The sequence below is a fragment of the Rhinoderma darwinii genome, chromosome 5 (genome assembly GCF_050947455.1).
Source record: "Rhinoderma darwinii isolate aRhiDar2 chromosome 5, aRhiDar2.hap1, whole genome shotgun sequence".
In the NCBI taxonomy this organism is placed as follows: domain Eukaryota; kingdom Metazoa; phylum Chordata; class Amphibia; order Anura; family Rhinodermatidae; genus Rhinoderma; species Rhinoderma darwinii.
This window is the reverse complement of record NC_134691.1, coordinates 51035648-51055503: the sequence shown is the minus strand read 5'-3', so window position 1 is coordinate 51055503 and position 19856 is coordinate 51035648. Positions and strand designations below refer to the sequence as shown.

General features: G+C 40.0%; 1 protein-coding gene across 1 annotated transcript in view; it reads left to right on the top strand.

Moving 5' to 3' along the window:
• VPS13B (vacuolar protein sorting 13 homolog B) overlaps positions 1-19856 on the top strand; it is an 886671-nt gene that overhangs the window by 526599 nt on the left and 340216 nt on the right. Inside the window, exon 25 of the mRNA XM_075825953.1 lies at positions 861-1064. Coding sequence (XP_075682068.1) covers positions 861-1064 — 204 coding nt within the window. The remainder of the gene's footprint in view (positions 1-860; positions 1065-19856) is intronic.

The window sequence follows — 19856 nt, the reverse complement described above, 5'->3', positions numbered from 1 at the left end:
CCATGCTAGGACGTTTATCTGAATCTGCAGCGGCTGGAGGCGGTCTGTTCAGTCTTCCATGGCTCCGGTGAAGGACCTGTGGGAGGAAGTCCCATCACAGCGTGATCTTGCGAGATCACGCTGTGCAGTGAAACAAGCTGGGCAGGAATGAAGAGAAGTGTATGATGCTGATTGGTCAGCATCATACACTTTTCTTTACAACGCCCACTTGGTGGAAAGTAAAAAAACTCCCAGTTGGGCATTTATAACTAATTAGCATAAAACTAAAAATGATTATAACGTGGTAAAAAATAAACGTTTAAAAAAAACAACCTGTTATCTACATTAAAGCACCTATTAGATTAGGTAGAAGATAGGGCAGTCATAAACTGGTGACAGAGCCTCTTTAAGGAATGTTTCCCCTTCCCCTAATCCTGGACTCAAAACTCCTTCTGATCTAAAAAGACATACAGGGGGGTGGATCTCCACAACGTGATTTGAAAGATGCCTTGCATCTGCTGGATTTATCTGTGCGTCTATGGCCACTCTGAGACACAATATTTACGTTGCCTCCAATAAGGGGGTTACGGCGGGTGGTCCTGTCAGTGCACAAAGGGAACTGCATGTAATGCAGGAAGCACTCGGTTTTCTAGAATCTCTTTGTGTGGACTATCCACACTGGCTGATAGAGTAGGATCTCGAACAGGGGACTCAGCCTTTATTAAATCAGAATTGCTTAATAGGTCCTGAGATTGTCTCCTTATAAAAGATCCTTCTTGATTCTTCAGAATATTCCTTGTATACTAAGGTCATTCGGGAGTATGTTTTTGTTATGAGTTTGATAGTCTTAATTTATTTATTTATATTTTTCACCTTTCTAGGTGCAATTGTTATATCAGCTGACTGACACCATGAGCAAAGTGTGGGAGAAGATTCAGAAGAAAGGAGTTTTGTATCAGTCAACAATGTACTTTGACTCCTCGGCTGCTCCATTTCCGAGCTCGCCGATCAGAAGCAGTGTTGGCACGGCGCCTCAGGATGCCAGCACATGTAGCCCATCTGCTGATATTGGGACCACTACTGAGGTAAGTGTTTGTGATGAATGAGTACACTGTCAGCACATAAAGCATTGCAACCATCATCATGAAAACATCTATGTAAATTATACTTCACCAGGCATTCTTCAATATATACGTTCTTTATTTATTCTCAGTCGATTTAAAACAATGTAAAGGTAGACTGTCACTAGGCCAAAATTGTTTGGCCTGGTGGCATACTACCATTACCCCTATATGTTCTACTCCCTTGTGTGTTTTTCTTCCTAGTGCTTGGGTTTCTTCATATCATCCATGTACTTGAGATAATATATTGTAAGCTCCCATTTAGGCAAATTGCAGAGGTAAATGATTGCGTTTATTTTAATAAGATTGAGACCTAGTTACATAGTAACACAATTAGTACGGTTGAAAATAGAGACATGTCGGCGCTAAATAAATAATAGATAATTATGATATAATAATAAATAGATAAGCCACTAATGTTTCCTGTTAGGCCCCATGCACACGACTGTAAAAAAAACTCGGTAATCGTGGACCGCAATACGGTCCGCAATTACGGACCCATCCTGGTTCTATTGGCCGCGGACACCTTTCCGTACCACTACGGATAGGTATCCGTGCCGTAAAACCTTGCCGGGAATTATGGAGCATGTCCTACTTTTCGATTTTTACGGGCCGTGCTCCCATACTTTGTACGAAAATGCAACAGTCGTGGCTGGCCGTTCTCGCCATCGCGGGCCGTGATTATGGGCCTTAAAGAGGCTCTGTCACCAGATTTTGCAACCCCTATCTGCTATTGCAGCAGATAGGCGCTGCAATGTAGATTACAGTAACGTTTTTATTTTTAAAAAACGAGCATTTTTGGCCAAGTTATGACCATTTTTGTAGTTATGCAAATGAGGCTTGCAAAAGTCCAAGTGGGTGTGTTTAAAAGTAAAAGTCCAAGTGGGCGTGTATTATGTGCGTACATCGGGGCGTTTTTAATACTTTCACTAGCTGGGCGCTCTGAAGAGAAGTAACATCCTCTTCTCTTCAGAACGCCCAGCTTCTGACAGTGCAGATCTGTGACGTCACTCACAGGTCCTGCATCGTGACGGCCACATCGGCACCAGAGGCTACAGTTGATTCTGCAGCAGCATCAGCGTTTGCAGGTAAGATTTAGAAGTAAAAAACTCAAAATGCACTGTTTCAAATGATTATGCAAAACAGAGATCAAAACATTTTAAAGGTTGTAAAGAGAACTAAAATGGTAATTTGTTGAATTTGCAGCATCAGGAGGTCATATTTACATAAATCAAAAGCTCTTTTAATCAAAAAAAACTTAGCAGGCCAAGTTACATGTTAACATAGGACCCCTTCTTTGATATCACCTTCACAATTCTTGCATCCATTGAATTTGTGAGTATTTGGACAGTTTCTGCTTGAATATCTTTGCAGGATGTCAGAATAGCCTCCCAGAGCTTCTGTTTTGATGTGAACTGCCTCCCACCCTCATAGATATTTTGCTTGAGGATGCTCCAAAGGTTCTCAATAGGGTTGAGGTCAGGGGAACATGGGGGCCACACCATGAGTTTCTATCCTTTTATGCCCATAGCAGCCAATGACACAGAGGTATTCTTTGCAGCATGAGATGGTGCATTGTCATGCATGAAGATAATTTTGCTACGGAAGGCACGGTTCTTCTTTTTGTACCACGGAAGAAAGTAGTCAGTCATAAACTCTACTTACTTTGCAGAGGTCATTTTCACACCGTCAGGGACCCTAAAGGGGCCTACCAGCTCTCTCCCCATGATTCCAGCCCAAAACATGACTCCGCCACCTCCTTGCTGACGTCGCAGCCTTGTTGGGACATGGTGGCCATTCACCAACCATCCACTACTCCATCCATCTGGACCATCCAGGGTTGCACTGCACTCATCAGTAAACAACACGGTTTGAAAATTAGTCTTGATGTATTTCTGTGCCCACTGCAACCGTTTCTGCTTGTGAGCATTGTTTTGGGGTGGCCGAATAATAGCTTTATGCACACTTGCAAACCTCTGGAGGATCCTACACCTTGAGGTTCGTGGGACTCCAGAAGCACCAGCGGCTTCAAATACCTGTTTGCTGCTTTGCAATGGCATTTTAGCAGCTGCTCTCCTAATCCTATTACTTTGTCTGGCAGAAACCTTCCTCATTATGCCTTTATCTGAACGAACCCGTCTGTGCTCTGAATCATCCACAAATCTTTTCACAGTACGATGATCACGCTTAAGTTTTCTTGAAATATCCAATGTTTTCATACCTTGTCCAAGGTATTGCACTATTTCACGCTTTTCGGCAGCAGAGAGATCCTTTTTCTTTCCCATATTGCTTGAAACCTGTGGCCTGCTTAATAATGTGGAACGTCCTTCTTAAGTAGTTTTCCTTTGATTGGGCACACCTGGCAAACGAATTATCACAGGTGTCTGAGATTGATTACAATGACCCAAAGAGCCCTAAGGGTATGTTCACACGATAGCAGGCATTTACGTGTGAAAAGACAGACTGTTTTCAAGAGAAAACAGCTGCCTCGTTTCACACGTAAATGCTCCTCCTCGTATTACGTGCACTTCTATGCCGAGGCAGTCAATTTACGCGCCGTCGTTTGACAGCTGTCAAAACGACGACGCGTAAATTACAGGTCGTCTGCACAGTACGTCGGCAAACCCATTCAAATGAATGGGCAGATGTTTGACAACGTATTGTAGCCCTATTTTCAGGCGTAAATAGAGTCATAATACGCCTCGTTTACGCCTGAAAATAGGTAGTGTGAACCCAGCCTATGACACAATACCATCCATGAGTTTAATTGAAAAACTAATAATTAAATGTTTGGCACTTAAATCCAATGTGCATAATAATTTGGAACACGGTGTATGTGTGTGTGTGTGTGTGTGTGTGTGTGTGTATATGTATATATATATATACACAGATAATGTTTTTGCCAATTGCTGCAACATTATCGCACAGATTTACACAGTTGCAGTCATGCTTTTGATTATAAACTTTTCCTACCATATTTTAAACAGCGTCACCATTTTGCGGCAGAATTTTTGCAGTTCAGTGATGGTACAATGTTATTCCCTTATTTCATCAATCTGGAAATATAGCACTGATGAAATAATGAGTAGACACTACGCCAGTGACGTTGTCCGGTTTTCCATAACTATTCTGTGTGGGTGGGTAAACTTTACTAGACATGACTTGTGGTGATGGGTTTGCCTCGCTGACTGATGTCATTTTGTGTCAAAAAGAGCTAACTCTGCATGAGAGATTACCTCAGGTTAAATGGAAGCAGAAAAGTGCAGTCATATATTTCCTCCTGAGACAGAAAACTTCCCCATTCATGATTCACCAGCCTGTGGTCTGAGGCCAGGAAGATTGTCTCATGATCTGGACTTCAGTTCCCACATTAGCTGCACCTTTTCCAAAATCCAGGCCAGCCAAACACTGCAACAAAATGCAGTCAGGTAAAGTGGTTTCTGGCTGTGTGAGGGATACATGACAGATCTAAGAATGAGCCATGTCATCTAGGTTCACATTAGATGATTTGTCCCTTGTGTAATGGGGAAGCAAAATATTGTTACCTCTCCCCACATGTAGGGGAGCGTGATATCGATCATCAAAAGATTCCTTATCAAAAAGGTTAATTCATCCATTACTCGGTTGTTTCTGTGTTTTGGCCACTATTACAGCTCACTCAAGAGACTTCCCAGTCTTCTGAAAATCGTATCTGACAAGTATTGATACACGAGCAAAGAATGTATCAATTTCACTGATGTATCGTTTGTATTATTTACAGTAAGGACGGGTTCACACGTAGCATAAATACTGCGGATTTTCCATAATGGATTTCATTGCGGTAAATCTGCAGCATATTACAGTAGCAGCAAACTGGATGAGATTTGAACAAATCTCATCCATACGCTGCATAAAAAATCAGCCGAAAAAATGTTCATAAATTGACTTGGGGTACGGTATTTTAATCCGCAGTATGTCAAATTATGTTGCGGAATTGCTGCTCTTCTGTTGCTGGTTTTCCCTAAAATCCACAACAAATAGCACATGTTGTGATATTTGCGGATCAAAAGCTACAATTCCGCCGCAACAATCGTAACTCAGAAACATTTTTTTTATACTTACCCAGAACACTCTGCTTCTGCGTCCAGCCTGACCTCCTGGGATGACGTTTCATCCCATCTGACCGCTGCAGCCAATCACAGGCTGCAGCAGTAACATGGAATGAAATGTCATCCCAGGAGGCCGTGCTGCAGGACGTTCGGGTAAGGCCTCATGCACACGGCCGTGCCCGTAATCACGGCCGTGATTGTGGGCAGGGTCGCGGGCAGCTGCCTGCATTTTCAGCCCGTGCTCCCATACAAAGCATGGGAGCAAGGACCATAAAAAGCAAAAGATAGGACATGTCCTATCTTTTACGGTACACGTCTACGGGCCGGACACCTTCCCGTAAATAAACGGGAAGGTGTCCATGGACAATAGAATTGAATGGGTCTGTAATTGTGGTCTGCAATTACTGACGATTTTTATGGTCGTCGGCATGGGGCCTAAGTATGACCTTTTGTTTTCTTGTAACCTGCTATTTTCCGCAGTAGACATTTCCGGCTGAAAAACTGCACCACAATGTTGTGCGGTTTTTCTGCGGAATTCCCTGCAGTGTCCAAGGTGGATACGCTGTGTGTTCTTACACAGCGTATCCACCCTGTATGAACTTACCCTAAGAGAGACACTGACTAATGACCAAGAATACCTGTTAAGCAATTCTGATTCATTTTCCTGCTAAGTTAATTTTCATTAGTCAGACTGTCACCAGTCCTCAATTATTGCTCTTACTGCATATTATCAGTCAGGTAGATTAAAGGGCCTTTTACATGGGGCGGCAATCACCGAAACGATCGTTAGATGGAAGATTCCCATTCATTGTTTAGTGTGAACATGTGCTTCAAGTGTATGACCAGCAATAATTTTCTCGCAACACTCGCGTAATCTGGCATCCGACTGTTGTTTCTAATGGAAACTGCATGAGAGGATGTAAGACAAGCCATCGCAGTTACGATAAAAAACACAAAAGTAGTGTAACATATAAATGCACGTTTTGGGAATGTTAACGACTTGCATATATCAGTTATTGGCGCTCGTTTTCGCAATTTATCTTTCCGTATAAAGGGCCCTTAAAGTGTTTTTCCTGTGTAATTTATAAAAGAAGGAAAAGAATATCTTACCTCGCTCGGTAATTATGTAAAAATACCCCAGAACCACCATGGCTCTATGTTTGTAATAATCAAGTTTGCACACTTATAAAATCTTAGAGGGTTCGGTCATTGGGTCCAGTGGGTCAGGTCAGTTCTTTCCCCTTCCTCTCTCCTTTCTGTTCTCTCTTCTCTTTTTACTGCTTTCCTGTTCTTTCTTACGGGTTATTATGCATGGCTGCGGGTTCAGGGTGCATACCAGAGTTTCTCTATCCTTATTGATTTAAGTATGTTGTTTATTTCTCTGTGATCTTTGTACTTTTGTAATTTCCAGTTGCTGGCCTGTTGGCCGATGTCAGTGCGGCTTTGGTCTGCACCATTATTTTATGTGTTTTTGAAAATGGAAAATAAAAGAATTTATAAAAAAAAAAATCTTCGAGGGTTTGGAAAAAACATTTTCAAATTCTTAGTTAAGGATTTGAGCAGAGTTTGGCCACAAATAATATCCCTCTAAAGGACCCAGCAGGTCCATGCTTTACATAGACAGCCCATTGCAACGCTTGCTGACAGGTTCCCCCACACATTACATCTAATTGCTTAGGAATCCCAGAAATATTCAGGGAACCCATCTGGATAAAAATGCATTCTCCAAACTGGATGACCCTTTAAGTGTTACTTTGTTGTAGAATCTGTGCATTCTGTTGGACTTATCCATGAAGTGCAATGCATATGACATAGTTACCAAGCAAGGAAACCCCTTCCTCATTTATAGGGTATATCCACAAAGAGCGTAAACGCTGCCGAATTTCTGACAATATCCAGTCAGGTGCAACGTGTTAGCGCAGCTCTGCTAGTATTGGGTTTGTTATACGCAGTCCTCTCTCATGTATACATTTTCATATGTTTTTTGACCACTTCTGGAAAGCAGAATCTGTTCCTTCACAAGACTTCTTCATTTGGCTGCAGCCTTGTAGTAACCTGGCAGAAGATCGAGCATAGGGTGGGGCAAAGTGTTTGGGAAATTGCTTTTGGCAATTGAAAAATGAGCTGGTGCAATTTAATACACCATGAGACTAGAAAGCAAATGTAAAAACAATCGTTTTTCTAAGAGAAGCGAACATATTTCTACCAGATTGTCAATAAGAATCCCACATGTTTTTTCCCAGGCAGTGGAAAGTTGATGTTACATACGGTACTAGATTAGGAAATAGTTTTTTCTTTCAATATATTTATATATTATTTTTGTATGCTCTGGAATTTCTAATTTTTCTGTCCTTGTAAAACATAGAAATCTAACTTGACACGCCATATTGAGATTTCATAGCAATATTGTGTCTGCTCGTGATTTAGGGAGTGTAGTTTCAACTGGACAAGTTCCCCGTCTCAGTCAGAAGCTTTCATTTCTGGCGGACGATACTGTATCTCAGCACATCCACAGCAATGCATGTTGGATGGCAATGACATGTTACTTAGACCATAGCAGGTGGTACCATGTAAATGAATATAATTTGCCAATGCCACCTTAAAATTGTATTTAAAGGGATTTTCTAGTCCCTAAAAATTGATCGCTCAGGGTCCGACTGCTGAGACCCCTGCTGATCAGCTGTTTTGAATGGGCCGCAGCTCTCCTACGAGTGCTGCTTTCCCTTCATTTCTGTCACTCTTTGTGCTGTGAATTGCCAAAACTGCAGAAGCAGCGGTTCACTCTGTTACAGCCTTCTCTCATTCACTTCAATCAGCGAAGGTTGTAATACTGTGAATCGCCACATATCTGAACTGCGGCCATATTTCTATCACTCTTCTGCTGTCAGCATGGTGCCATTCCAGCTTTGAGCTAAATATTTGAGTCATAAAAGTGAACCTAACTCTTCAGATGACTTTTCAGAATAAGCTGTCGTAAGTGAGTACATGAAGAATAATACTATTTCTGGCCATTATATGACATGTATATGACATTTTTTTTAGCAATTTTTCCCTCTGCTGCCAAGTGAGTGGCCAATCAGCGCCATACACTTCTCATTGTTCCAGCCCAGCTTCTTTCACTGCACAATTACGCTGAGCTGGAACAATAAGAAGTGTATGACACTGATTGGTCACTGATTGGTCAGCGTCATACACTCCTCTGTACAACACACAGTTGTTAAAAAGTAAAAACACGCCCAGTTGGTCATTAAGAAACGAATTAGCATAAATCTAAAATTGCTCATAACTTGCTGAAAAATGATCGTTTTTCAAAATAAAAACCCCTGCTGTTATCTACATTACAACACCAATCAGATTATGTAGGAGATAGAGCATTTATAATCTGGTGACAGAACCTCTTTAAAGCATACCTATCCTTTTAGGTGACTTTTCAGAATAAACTGTCATAGATGTGTACATGAGAAATAACATTATTTCTGTCCATTATATGACTTACATTCTGCATTTTTTAGCAGTTTTCCCCTCTGCAGGCTGTATCTCTAATTCTTAGGTTGTTTTTTTTTTGAGCTAGCGGGAGGAGGCTAACGGCTATCATGAATTCTATATACTGTACACATATAGCAGGAGAATTCTGCTCTCCTATCTCAATCATATATATATAGAACCAGCAGCAGCATGGAGGAAGATTATACAGCAGGAATGAGCAGTGTAGCTGAGATTCCAGCATTGGGGTGAGTTATAACACTTAATAGAATCTGCAGCAGCGTCTGTGTTTTCATCTGCCTCTAACTCTACACCTGCTCCCTCCTCCCCTCTTTATAGACTTCTATGGGCATCTGTAACCTGATCCATCCCTCAGTGAGCTGTTTGTCTGTCTCCTCTTGAGATGGAAAAAGCCGTCAATTCAGAGTGAGTGAACAGTTGGGGGATGGAAGGAAAGGGGCCTGTTAAGTGAAGAAAGAGGCATTTTTTTCTAATAAGATATATTACAAAGTTTGTTTGTACTATTGATTTATGCAAAGTTTTTGAAAAGTTAGTGACCATTTAATGTATATTCTAATGCTGCCAGAAAAATCCTTTGCTTTCTTATTGTCTTAGTGCAATGCTAAACATAGTAATAAAGCCCTTCTTCCAAAATAACGTTTATTTTCACAACCTAATTTAGCATTTTTATTATTCTACTGAAAGTTAGACAACATAGTAGGGTTGAATTTTGGTGATTTAACTTACAGTATTATTTAAGTATAAAAGTGGCTTAATCTGACAAATGAATTCGAAATATGTACATCCATAAAACCCATCCAAGATTTAATCAGTAAATGCTACGTTTTTCTAATAATGAACACATGAGCAGAGTTTTTCGCAATTTGTAGAATCTTCAGAAGGTCTTTTGCTGTTCCCCTAGGTTTCTTTCTCACCTTTTCAGGATTGCTCATTGTGCTCTTGGAATGATCTAAAAAGCACATCCACTCTTAGGGAGAGTAGCGACAGTCCTGAATTTTCTCTATTTATAGACTATTTATTTAACTTTGGATTGATGTACACCCAGGTCTTTAGCAATTCTTTTATAGCGTTTTCCAGCTTCATGCGTCTCTATAACACGTATTCTGAAAGTTATTTGAGGCATGGTTTACGCCAACCAATCTTTCTTGAGAAGAGCAGCTTTGTCCGTAACCAGGCCTTGTGTGCCTTTATTATTGGGCAAAGCACATGTGAAACCCACACTTCAAATCCCATCTTCTTAAATTAAACACCTATTGCCAATAAGCTCTTGGAGCAGTCATTAACACAGACTTTCACTTACTTTTTCTTCCTGCACTCTGGGTGTTTACTCCATATGCTCAATAAAAGACCAGTACAACTGTTTGTGTGTTATTAGTTGAGTTAGATTGTGTTTGTCTATAATTGTGACTTGGATAACAGTCAGACCACATTTCATTAGTAATCAATGCAGAAATCCTGGTAATTCCAAGGGGTTCACTTTTTTTGCAATTGAATGTTGCCCTTGGCAGTAGACTTTGGGGAACAGATATGGGGACATGTCTCCATAAACGTGAGAATGTTGGTGGATGCTGTCTAAATCAATGAAAATCTCTCATCTAATTTTTTTAGTGAAAAGTTCTTAAAGAAACACTCCAGCAAAATTTTCGTTCGCATATATAATTCTAGCTCACCATCAATATTGTAGCAGTGTCATTTGTTTCTATCCAGCTCAGTTGCATCCATACATTTTGAGCACCTTCATTATGGGCAGCTGTGTCATGTGATCTGTCTGACCACCAAAATAGACCAAGCTCTCGTGTAGAGAGGAGGTCATTTTCTCCTGTGTGTCCATGACTTCCTGTGAACTACGGGATTACATTATAACCAATCCAATTTCTCCTGAGACCCCACCCAGCTTCACCCTCCATGTTCCTATGTATGTATACATATAGTGCTGATGAAGAGATCATGACTGCCCTATAAAAGGGACCAGGAGTGCAGTGACATAAGTGAGTCCATACAATGATTAGCTGCAGTTATAAAACTTCCCTTACTCCGATAATTGTCTAAACTATCTGTGAGTGCTGTGTGCAGAGAGTGCAGTTTATTTCTATGAGATGCTGCTCCTCACTAGTCAGGATTTCTCGTAAGAGCTGACATGGAAAACCCTAAGCAGGAGGCAGAGTAGACAGGCTGAAGCTGCATATGATACAGTGAGACTTTGCAGTGTGAGGACAGAAGTTCTATGTCATTGATCTATCACTTTCTGCACTAAGATAGGACTTAGAGAAGAGCAAGGGCAGTGTGATGAAACTCCACTGCCTCTGCAAAGCCAGACGCATGATGGAAAATGTAGGCTGCATTAAGGGAGCCATATCAGAGGGAAAGATGGAACCAAGACGGCCGACAACTCATAAATGGCTCATCAACTAAAACATGCTGGAGAAAGGTAGAAAAAACACAAAGCGCACAATAGTGCGTGACACTGTGATTTTACACGTGTGAACAAGGTTCTAAATACGCTCACCTGGTGGGGTTATGCTGGGAGCATAACATCCAGTGTAACAAATTCCACTTAGGTAGCCTCCACGGTAGATTGGTGGCAGGATCAGCTTGCAGCATAGGACCCGGTTTGAGAACTTGAAGTACAAAATTTTTTGGGTATATATGTATACGTTCAATCCCGTTTAATACAGGATGTTTTCAACAGCTGGACATATTCCAAGCATAACACACAGAAATGAATCATCTTTCATTGGACATTTGTACATAGTTCATATATATCATATATTTTATTTTATATTTTATATTTTTTTACTTTGACTGTAATCATATGTACACTCTGATATGTAATTTGAGTTGGTGTTTTTATTTGTGTATCTGACCCGGTAGTTCTTGTTTTTAATTGACCTTTCACTCGGTTATTTAACCGACACCCCACCCTTTCATTTACATACTACCTGAGGAAGAAACCGGTCCGGTTTCGAAACTGTTCATTGTTAAACAGTTGTGTTTTTATATCTTCTTGTATCAATAAATCCTTTCAATACCGACTATACCGTTATCCTTGAGGAACTTGGAATACACGTCCTTTGGAAGATCCTATTGATCAACAGCGCATAGAAGACACCCGTTTTTTTGGCTTTTTTGCTTTTATTCCTTCATCAACTAAAACAGGCATACACATGAGCCTCTACAGTTTTCTTTAACAATAAGTTTATACTGCACTGTATAGGCAAAAAAATAAAACATTGCTGGAGTACTTCTTTAAACTGGGAGAGGAGACCAGGTCAAAGCGGTTATAATTTTTTGCCTACAATTAGGGGAGGAAGCTGTGTCTAAGATGGCACTATATCTCATTATCAATCTAGCTCAGTTCTACATGTGTTTCTTATATTGAAAGATTGATTAAAGAGCTGTTTTGTTCCAATCATTCTCTATCTACCCACTATAGGACACTGCTTGCATCATGTTAATAAAGGGAGATGTATCAAGACGTTGCCCTATTGACTTTTGAAAATGTCGAGCAGATACTACATAAATCATTACTATAATTTCTACTGGAAATCTGCGTTGAATTAGAATAGAATTATTTATATTAAAATGCCAAGACAATCAGCTCTCTTCTTCCTTTGTCTCCCAGTTCCCTGAAGAATAAAACACAACCGTACAGCATAATAGGTGAGGAATCAATGAGTAGTGTGCCCAGCCATGTCTGCTGGTATCGATAATGATTCACAGATGGATGTGTTCCATCCAAAGCTTGAAACAATCAAACTAATCCTATTCTTTTTATATTAATATGGCTTATTTCCTTCTTTCTAGCATTATTTAAAAGGGGAATTTGTTGGATAAAGCACCAACAAAAATGATTGTGCCGTGTAGTTTAAACCATGTGGTGTTGTGTTCCCTGACAACAAGCAGCTGAGACCCACAGTGATCATTTTCAATCTGCAGAGGAACCTGGTAGCAAGTGTTTAATTCTCCTGTTGCGCCCCCACAGGGGAAATGAAGCATTACATAATGGGCAGTACGTGTAATGCACAAACTTGTTGGGTCCTCTAGAGACATTCCTTGAAGCTTCTCTATGCTCAGGTTAATACATAAGGGTCCTGAATGGGGATCTATAAACACCAGTATGGTATAAAAAGTTCTGTGAAAATGTTTTTCTTTTAACTAGACAAGTGTTAAAAAGAAGAATAAGAAAGCTGTGAAGGATGTTAGGGACATGTATAAACCTCATCATACCTATGGCATACCAAATGGTTATCCTTTGTGTTTCCTATCCACAGTTATATTGAATACGACTTGTCTTCATACTCTAAATAGTGGGCCGGAATAAAAAAAAATCTTAATCTTTGCAATATGGCGGGATATCTAAACCGTGGCACATCACTGACAACTGTGTGAAACCATGTGATAGAATATAAAAATGGAGTACCATCCGTGGAGCATAAGATTAGTATGTTAGTGTAGGTCAGTATACTCTTGTGGTACATTTAGTAATAAGTGAGAGAACTTTTTACTCTCCTATTTTCTGGTTTCATAGACCTGCAAAGCATAACATCTTCTACCTACTGTATGGCTATGACTAGAGATGAGCGAACTTATGATAAGTTCGGTTTGGCTGGTTCGCCGAATTTCTTGAAAAAGTTTGATTCGGACTGAACCTGTAATTCAAGAAAGCCCATAAAAATCGTGTATGGAGCTCCCGTAATGACGGGTGGCTACATGTGTGCAGCCGGCATTACGGCAGCGTTGCTAGGCGACGTCCGTAAATAGTCACTGTCCAGGGTGCTGAAAGAGTTAACTGATCGGCAGTAACTCTTTCAGCACCCTGGACAGTGAATTCCGATCACAATATAGAGCAACCTGTAAAAAAAAAAAAAAAAAAGAAGACGTTCGTACTTACCAAGAACTTCCTGCTTCTTCCTTCAGTCCGGCCTCCCGGCCGTTGCCTTGGTGGCACGTCCCTCTCGACATCCGGCCCAACATCCCTGGATGACGTTTCAGCCAATGTGACCGCTGCAGCCAATCACAGGCCAATCGCATGCTGCAGCGGTCACATGGACTGTCGCGTCATCCAGGGATGTCAGGCAGGATGTCAAGAGAGGGAACGCGTCACCGTTGCCTTGGTGGCGCGTCCCTCTTTCGGCATCCAGCCCGACCTCCCTGGATGACGCGGCAGTCCATGTGACCGCTGCAGCCTGGGATTGGCCTGTGATTGGCTGCAGCCTGTGATTGGCTGCAGCGGTCACTTGGACTGAATCGTCATCCCGAGAGGTCGGACTGGAGGAAGAAGCACGGAGTTATCGGTAAGTAGGAACTTCTATTTTTTTTTACAAGTTGATGTATATTGTGATCGGAAGTCACTGTCCAGGGTGCTGAAACAGTTACTGCCGATCGCTTAACTCTTTCAGCACCCTGGACAGTGACTATCTCCTGACGTCGCGTACCAGAAAATCAGTGACTCATAAGCCGTGTTCGGTCAAAACGTGTTCGGCCGAACCCGGTGAAGTTCGGATTCGCTGCGAACCGAACTTTTCATGATGTTCGGACCGAAACCGGTTTCGGTTGTCCCGGTTCGCTCATCTCTAGCTATGACCTTAAGGTATTAGTCTGAAAGTGGAATGGTAATTGACGGAAAGTTAACAGTTTTTTTCTGTGGGTATAAAATTAAAGCCCATGTCCAACTTTGCAAATAAATGACTCAAATCTAACCTTGAGTAGTCTGATCATGCAGTTATAGTTTAGCCCCTCATCTATCCCATACCCCTTGGTAACCTACAATTGGAAAGTTAGTAAATAATAAAGGACAGGTAGAAGGGGAGTATGACTGCAGGAACAGACTACACAGGGTTTGTAGTCTGTTACCATGGAGACACAGGGTTACATAAGAGCTTTAGGTAACAAATGGTAGGAGATTTTTATTCAAACTATTTCCAAAGTTTCTTTATTGCTTTATTTTAGATGCATTGGAGCTATAGAAAAATATTGGTTGCAAATTAGACATAGCCTTTAAAAACAGAATCTTTTAGATGTTTTGCGTTTGTATGGTCACTGCTTTTTGTCCTTTTAAAATTCACTTTACTTCTGGAGCTTTTTTTTCAAAATCTAACATCCTGCTTACCAGTTTGATATTGTTATATTTTCCCTCCACGTATTACACATAGTACTGACACCCCATGTACTATTCACAGCACTGACCCCTATTCATCACATTTATTTATTTATTTATTTATTTTTATTACATTATTACACAGTTCTGACACTTTCATACATACATATTTATTTTTTACCATCCATTCACACCCTAGCACTACACTGACACTCATTTATTGCACACCTTTGAGCACTTAGTTTGCCACTCCCCTCTAGACTAGTGGGAGGGGCTATCACTATTTAATGCACACTCCTTCTGCAGCATTCTTTGACCCGTCTGCGTCCTGATGGGAACGGGTTTTCACCCACCCACCTACCTAGTAAGTATGGCCTTTTTGGTGGTATTGTTATATTTTTGTCTGCTGGTTGGAAAATTAGGCAACAATAGCGATTTATGATCCTACTTATAGCTAAACCTGTTTGTACACTGAGAAAATAGTCGAAGCAATGTTGTGACCATATCTAACTATGCAAACATTTCAGACGTCAAAGCGTTTAGAAAATTGTGAATGCACAGGGGCAAAAACGCAGCGAAATACGCTTTCTCTGCCTCCCATTGATGTCAATGGAACGTCAGAGATGTAAACGCCCGAAGATAGGGCATGTCGCTTCTTTTTCCCGCGAGACGGTTTTTCCGCTCGCGGGAAAAATACGCCTCCGCCTTCCATTGAGATCAATGGGAGGCATTTTCGGACGTTTTCTGATGTATCCGCGTCAAAAAACGTGTCAAACTATTAGAAGCTGAGCAGAGTGAGATATAGTTGTTGTTTTTAAAAAAAGTAAAATAAGAATCATTTGTAATTAATTGATCTAAACCTCTGCCCATTCTGGGCTTAGATGTCCAGTGGGAGGTGCTACCCAATGTTTGACTGATATCTCTGTACTGGGAAGGTTGTCAGTCATTGAGTAGTACCGCCCACTGGACTCCAAAGCATAGAAAGTGCAACGATTTAGATCAATAAATTACAAATTATTCTGAATATTTTCCCTTCTCCTCTTCTCTATAACATGCTGACTGCAGATTGGAACGTATTGTCAACGTCACAGGTTCCCTTTTAAAACAGGAGCAATTTGCATCATATCAGATACATGCTGTCATATGCTAGTTGCAAAACTTTAACAATGCTTCTTAACAAATAACCAGCGCTGAAACTTTCACTGAAGAAATCAAAACAAAATAACTTTCTATGAAAAATATTGAATTGTTACTTATTCCAGTGAAAGAAGAAAACAGCGACATTGCTGTAAGTAAGAACTGGGCTTTCAACGTGTATATACACAGAATATCCAAAAATTCTCACAGAAAGTAAATATATCCCAGTCTATTTTCTTTTTGTCCGTCTTCTGGCCACCCAATATTCATGCATGCTGAGCATTCAGATAACTGACAGCATTAAAAACATGAAAGGAGCCAGCCTGTGTCAACACCATGTGCGGCTCGTAGGCTTCTCCTTTTTTCTTCCCTCTTGTGTTAATTTTCACCCCCATTTAGCTCACATTTTTGTTCTGTTTTTTGTCTCGTCTCTAAATATGTAGAAAATGCTGGGAGGGAGAACAGACCATTATAACTCCTATTTTCTTTAATGTGAACATGTTGTTTTAATATACAGCGTCTATGTGAATTACAGAATGACGTTTTGTAATTCTGTAGTAGGACCTATTTTATGGAATGAATGTCATTTTTTTTATTATAGTTTTACTAATGAGTCACCCACGATAGAGCTTTAGGTTCCAGCATAGACTACAGAAACACCATCTTATATCACGTAAATCTATTAAATGTGTTCAGACTATATCCATTTTAACAGATGATTCAGGGTTACTAGATACAGGGAATGACGGGGATTTTGTTTTTGTTTATTTGATTTCATCGTGGGCCCTTTTTCCTTTTTAGGTTGGAATAAGTTTAATTGAATTTTTAGAGAAAAGGTATTACACGGGCCAATGATCGGGTAAACAGGGCAGTGATCAGCTGACAAAGGAGCAAACGTTTGTTTATCAGCTGATCAGATCATTTATGCTGTACGAAAAACGGTGGTTTACATGGGGCGATGTGCTGCCAACAAGATTCAAATGTATGGGGACAAACGATCATATTAATGATTGTTTATCCCCACACCTTCCAGTCATTGAACCATGTAAATGGAGCACATGACCGTTCCGTTGCACCACGGACACCACCGGCGGTTGACTTTATTGGGTTCTGTCAGTGTGTGCGTGTTCTTACCGGGAACAATAGCAAAGCATGCTGCGCTATTGTTACTGACAATTTCTTCCGGATCTGCGACGGAGGGCCCTAATGGAACATTCAAAGAACAGTTAAAGAAGTGACATGGCATACAGTACCAAATTTCTCATATTGATTATCTAATTAAAAGATAGATTGTTGTCATTTTCTTTTTTATAAATTCTTTATTTTCAAGACACAATTTTTGCAGTAAGAAACACAACATATCATATATAACATTATAAAAGCAGTGCAACAAAGGCAATCACTTTCATATATCCAAATTGCAATTAGGCAATTCCCGCATAAAAAAATGTTCGAAATATAAAAATATTCACGAAAGTAATTCACTGAGCAAAACCAAATCCCATTACCAGACTAGACAAACAAAAAATCATAAATAAGAAAAGGAGAAAGGGACAGACAAGACATACAAACAAAACGTATCTCCAGCATTAGAGGTAGGGGGCATGAAATATCATAATAATCAGTATATTCACCAGCTCAGAAAGCAACCCGTACCCCCCCCCCCCCCCAGCTTATTATCTCTCGGATGTAGCCAGCGTCTAAAACACAACATACCATGAATGTCATGAGTGTCAGCCATACAGATTGCGTACAGGTATTCTGTGAGGGATTTCCTGGGTCTTAAACCCCCCCCTTAATGGACATGTCAAATGTCAAATGATCGTTGTCATTTTCAATATATATATTTTTTCTGTTGACCCGCATTGGGAGTTTACGCATCGGGTACTCGAAGGCTTTATCTCTACAGCAGTAAAAATTGCAATACGAAGCCTTGTGTGCATAAATAATTCCGTTTTTTTTTTTCTGCAATGGGGTCAAGGTGACTTGCAACTTGAGTCACGATAAACTCGCAATTAAACTGCGTCTTGTGGGCGCAGCACTTTTGAGCCTTTTCTTAGATCTAGTATTTCATTTTTTTTTTTGTCATTTGTGTTAAGAAGAAGACCATTCCCACCAAAATAATGACATTGCAATGGCATATAGAACATTTTAAGTCTTCAAATTGCTGAAAGCTTTGATTTACCACTTTTCTGTAATATTTTTTGATGGTAACTATAATGAATTAAAATATAATAATACATTATTAATGACTAAATGACTAAAATACATACCAATGTAAGTGATAGCAGGGGGATATTTTCTAATGTTTTATACCTACTGTTATTTAAAACCTTTTTCACTGGTGTGCTCGTCTTACAATAAATATTTCACTCTTGAGAATTTAAAAAAAAAGTTTGCATATTTATTTTTTATTGTTTTTTGCGTTTTTTTTTATTATTTAGTACGAAGTATCTTTGTCTTCGTGTTGTTTCTGCTTATTTTATTTTAGATTGAGTGTTTTGTTGCCATGATAATTTATGATTAGGCCTTGAACAGTTTATCAGTCTTTGTTGGTGGTATCTCAGAATAAATATTTCAAACTTTTTGATTTGTCTGCTGGAGATTAAAACTAAAGGACATCTTCTGTAACACCAGTTAAAATGTTTGTGTGACCAGCAAGACTTGGGGCCTTCTCTAAATTGCCCACATGGATTGTAAAGGCCATACAAACACGTACAGTACATCCGCATATGTGTATTCCTCCAATTTGCTTTTAAAGCCTTGAACGCTGTCAAACAGAACTAAGTTTCTCCAGGCCATATTTATGAATTTTTGAACTTTGTATGTTTTGCATAGAAGGCATCTTCTGTTCTGCGGGCTTGGAAACTCACTGATTATTTTTCAAAGTCTTCTTTCAAGTGTAGTGAACTTTTAAATGATTTTTTTGGTCTTGAAGTAGGGGGCAGGGAATCCATCTGACCACTTGTTTACATTAAATTGGAAAAGGAGGCATTTGCTTACAATATCCATAGATGATTTATATTTTGAGCCGTGAGTAATTCTTTTCTCGCTGACAAGTTTATGGTGAGCATTGAACTCCTGTGTGTGCTTATGGGAGAGTTCCATAGCTTCCTGCATTCATTTCAGTCTGGGTGGCGTGTGGGGGGTATGTTGGAGGAGGGGGGACATTTTCAGGGTAGTTCTCTTAGATGAAAGCATGAAAAGAGTTAATCATTTTGTTTTTTTCTCTTACCACGCTCAGATTAGGAGCTAGAGAGCAAAGGTAATTCAGACTACAACACACCACTTGTTACTGTTTATATAGGCCTAAACAGTGGTAGAAGTGTTTAGTCCTCTGGGACACTTGGTGATTGAACAAGAAGCTGGAGTTATTTTGATAAGATATAGCACCAGTGTGGCCAAGAGCTGCGATCATCTTGGGGCCTTGAGGCGGGCCAAGGATGAAGACCTTATGTGTTTAGTTCTTCCTGATGCTCAAAGATAAATTTTGGCTAAGAAAATAAACTTTGTATTTGGACCAATTTGCAAAGGATCGGTGAAAGAATGGAATTGTTTATCTTAGGACTTGGCGTGAGAAGGTGTGGGAAAGTAAGGAAAGGAGAGACGAGCAAGATCGAATATGTGGAATATCTCGTTGTCTAGAATATCTAAATCAATGGGTAAATTCGCCAAATAATGCAAGGTTATGAAAAAAATTGTTTACCGTATTAGAGTCAAGGAAAGCTGGGTGACGACCCCATTTGGGAGCTGTGATGAACGGCGTCCAACCCAGGAAAAACTATAAAAATAAAGTTCAAAGCCGTAGCGCAATAAACTAAAAACTAGGCTAAAAAAAGATTTCTATTAAATCAAGGAAATCTCCTCAAGGAGAATCCGTACCTTCCAAGAGTCTATTAAACCTTAAATACAACATATAAATGAAATTAT